Source organism: Micropterus dolomieu, linkage group LG17, assembly GCF_021292245.1.
Source record: "Micropterus dolomieu isolate WLL.071019.BEF.003 ecotype Adirondacks linkage group LG17, ASM2129224v1, whole genome shotgun sequence".
NCBI lineage: Eukaryota > Metazoa > Chordata > Actinopteri > Centrarchiformes > Centrarchidae > Micropterus > Micropterus dolomieu.
Window position 1 is genome coordinate 465,972 of NC_060166.1, and position 3,409 is coordinate 469,380.

The following is a 3,409-nucleotide window of genomic DNA, read 5'->3' on the forward strand; positions in this document are numbered from 1 at the left end:
TGATTTTAAATTCTATTCTGGATTTTACTGGAAGCCAATGCAAAGAAGCTAAAACAGGAGAAATGTGATCTCTTTTCCTGGTTCCTGTCAGAACACGTGCTGCAGCATTCTGGATCAGCTGAAGAGTCTTAATGGACTTTTTCGAGCAGCCTGATAATAAGGAATTGCAGTAATCCAGCCTAGAAGTAACAAATGCATGGACTAGTTTTTCTGCATCATTTTTAGACAGGATGTTCCTGATTTTCGCAATATTACGTAGGTGAAAAAAGGCGGTCCTTGAAATTTGCTTAATGTGAGACTTAAACGACATGTCCTGATCAAAGATAACTCCAAGATTCCTCAGTAGTATCCCCTTCAGACCGTCTGACAGACACAGAACCCCATTTGGGACTTTGGGTATACTAAGATGTAACAAGGAGGCGGAAACCAAAACTAACTGAAACACTTCTCAGTTTACAATCTCAGCAAAAATCCACACGTTAACTTCAGCACCTCTCATAAAGGGCAGCTCACAGTCCCAAACAGAGCAAGGCTGGCTTCAGTTTTCAGATGTTTATATCGCAAAACTCTACCAGCTACGTTACCACAAACTGGCTGCGGAGCTGCTGCACTGTCACACCTGACACCGTAATGCTCTCACTACAATCCTCCCTCTGTAAGAAGCCTGAGTAGAAACCTCTTCTAGAAAAATCAAGTGCTGGTTTGAATCGACCTCTGCGCACTAACTCAGTCCCCATAAAGTCTGATAAAACTGGGGGCCAATCTGCTGGGTCATGTGGAGCAGCAACTGTTCCTTTAGGGTGTGAGCTGCTTGGATCTGATGCTGGCTGTACATCTCTGGCTGTGCTGGTACTGGCTGAGGATGGATGTGTTTCACCTGGGACTGTGGGACCTGCTAAAGAATTTTGGACTGTGTCTGTCTGTGCTGTTACTGGCTGAGGCTGGATGTGGATTAACTGTGCCTGTACTGGCTGATGATCCAGCATCTACTCCACTGACAAACTTCCGCACAGCCCCTGTAAATTATAGATATTTTCTACATATTAATGTTATCAGCTCCATCAGGCCCATTCAAACTGGCTCCTCCAGGTTTCCTTCAATACATTTTCAAATATAAAATACTATTTATAAAATGACTGGGCTGAATATGTGATGCTTATTATTTACTGAGATGTGCATCCATATTGGCCAGTCTGTCCAGCTAATCAACATTTTAATACTCAATGTGAATCCACTGCTTCCCATCTTGCATTAGTCCAGAGTTGTAACTAAACTTTACTGTCTTGTTTTTAAATGATATATGAGGAGCGCCCTCACATCCTGTCTGGACTGGTCCCACAGATTTCTTGCTGGAATGCGTTTAATTTCGTGCACGCGCATATGAACGCATTTCCGAGCTACAGTTTATAAACACCGTGGCCCGTCTGCGTTTATCAAACGTAATAAACACTGTTCAGTCACAGTCTAGCAAGAAACCACAACACAGACAAGAGCTGCGCTGCTCAGCTGCTTAGAGGGACAGACAGACGGAGAGATTCACTGCAGCTGCTGTGATCTACATCAAACTCTGAGAAGAGAGAACAGGTTCACCTGACTGCTGTTCCCGCAATTCACTCTCATAGAATTTTTCTCACCTTGTGCCTAGAAGGGTAGTCCCTCTTCATCCTCTCATTAAAGTTGTGAACATTCGCCTTCTTCACCTTTGACAGGAAAGCTCTGCGCTGCACTGTCTCTGCGTATGCCAGTGTCACATCAACTGGCTGAACTTGATCCGCACCGAGTCGGCTTTATCAGTTTTACATTTGTTTTTCACTGCTGCTCCACTCAAGTGCGCTGCATAGACGACTAATACCAATGTAACGAGGTCTCGTGCAGAATATAACGGAGTAAAAAGTCAATATTTGACTTTAAAATGTAGCGAAGTGAAAGCGAAAAGTTGCAGCAACTAAAAATACTCAAGTAAAGTAGAGATACCGAAAAAAACTACTTAAGTACAGTAACGAAGTATTTGTACTTTCCACCACTGCAGCTGAGGCTGAATGGGTACTGTATATAATTAGTTTAGCTGATATTAGGTCATTAACCAAAGTATTGGATAAACTGAAGTTTTGTCAAGAATGTCAGGGGAATCATCAAAGTTATCATAGTTTATCCTGAGGGGGGACATTAATGTCTGAAATTTGATGTCTGAAATTTGATGTCAGTCCATCCAATAGAGACACATTTTAGTCTAGACAAAAAGTTGCTGATGGAGCAACTAAACCATTAAATAGTATTACCCCTGTCATTTTCTTTTTATAGTACCTACACGGTAATTGCCATACACATTTCTGACCTGCTCATCTTAATCATTCTGTAGATGCATTAACCTGAGAAAAAAAAATTATAATGTCTTCTCTCCAAGTCTCTGAAGTGCATACTGCAGTGCTGAAACACACAGCTAGAGACTCTATTGACATAATGAGCAGGTTTTAGCCTGGTTTGAGTGATGAATAATTAAATGAACTGTATATGTTTGTCATTTTACATCATGTCCTGACGGGTATGTGTATGGTGTGTCTCCAGGAGATGCTGAAGCTGTCCATCATTGACATGATCTTCACAGTGGCCAGCATCCTGCTCATCGACTTCATCAGAGGTTTGGTTGTTCGGTACCTGAGTGACTGCTGTTGCTGGGATTTAGAGAGCAAGTTTGTGAGTTGTACACAAGTTTTTATGTTTTAAAACTGTAAAAGGAGTTGCTTTGAGCAGCTGCCAGGCAACCAGTGAAGACTCTAGGAAGTTCACGGCCAAGAAATAGTCCATCACAAAACTGCTGTAAAACATCACAGATGTATTGTGTTAATATATTAACGTATTAATCAGTGAGCTTAGAGGTGCTGGTAGGTTGTGGCCTTATAAACTATAGGCTATAGACTTATAGCAGAGGCTGACATGCAAGGTGCCACCCTGCTTATTCATCAGTGGTTCAGAGTGTTGCTCAAGGACTCTCACTCACACTTACTCCGGCACTCTCCGGAGGGGGGTTCAAGTTTCCACATCACACGTAATTTGCACATTAGACCATGATTGGCTTCCTGTGGGTATGTCCACGTGTTAAACTAAAATTTAAGATAAGCTCAGAGCAGATGAATGTGAAAACAGATTTCTATTGTCAAACTCTACACATACAGTGGTGTGAAGAAGTGTTTTCCCCCTTCCTGATTTCTTATTTGCATGTTTGTCACACTGAAATGTTTCAGTGTGATCATCAAACAAATTGAAATATTAGACAAAGATTACACAAGTAAACATAACATGCAGTTTTTAAATGAAGGTTTTTATTATTAAGGGGGGGGGGGATCCAAGCCCTGAGTGAAAAAAGTGATTGCCCCCCCCCCCCCCGGAAAAAAAAAAAAACCGGGGGTTA

At 41.8% G+C, this 3,409-nt stretch overlaps 1 protein-coding gene across 1 annotated transcript in view; it reads left to right on the forward strand.

The window, feature by feature from the left end:
• LOC123986223 (transmembrane channel-like protein 3) overlaps window positions 1-3,409 on the forward strand; it is a 45,394-nt gene that overhangs the window by 31,355 nt on the left and 10,630 nt on the right. Inside the window, exon 14 of the mRNA XM_046074361.1 lies at window positions 2,566-2,694. Within this exon, the coding sequence (XP_045930317.1) occupies window positions 2,566-2,694 (129 nt within the window). The remainder of the gene's footprint in view (window positions 1-2,565; window positions 2,695-3,409) is intronic.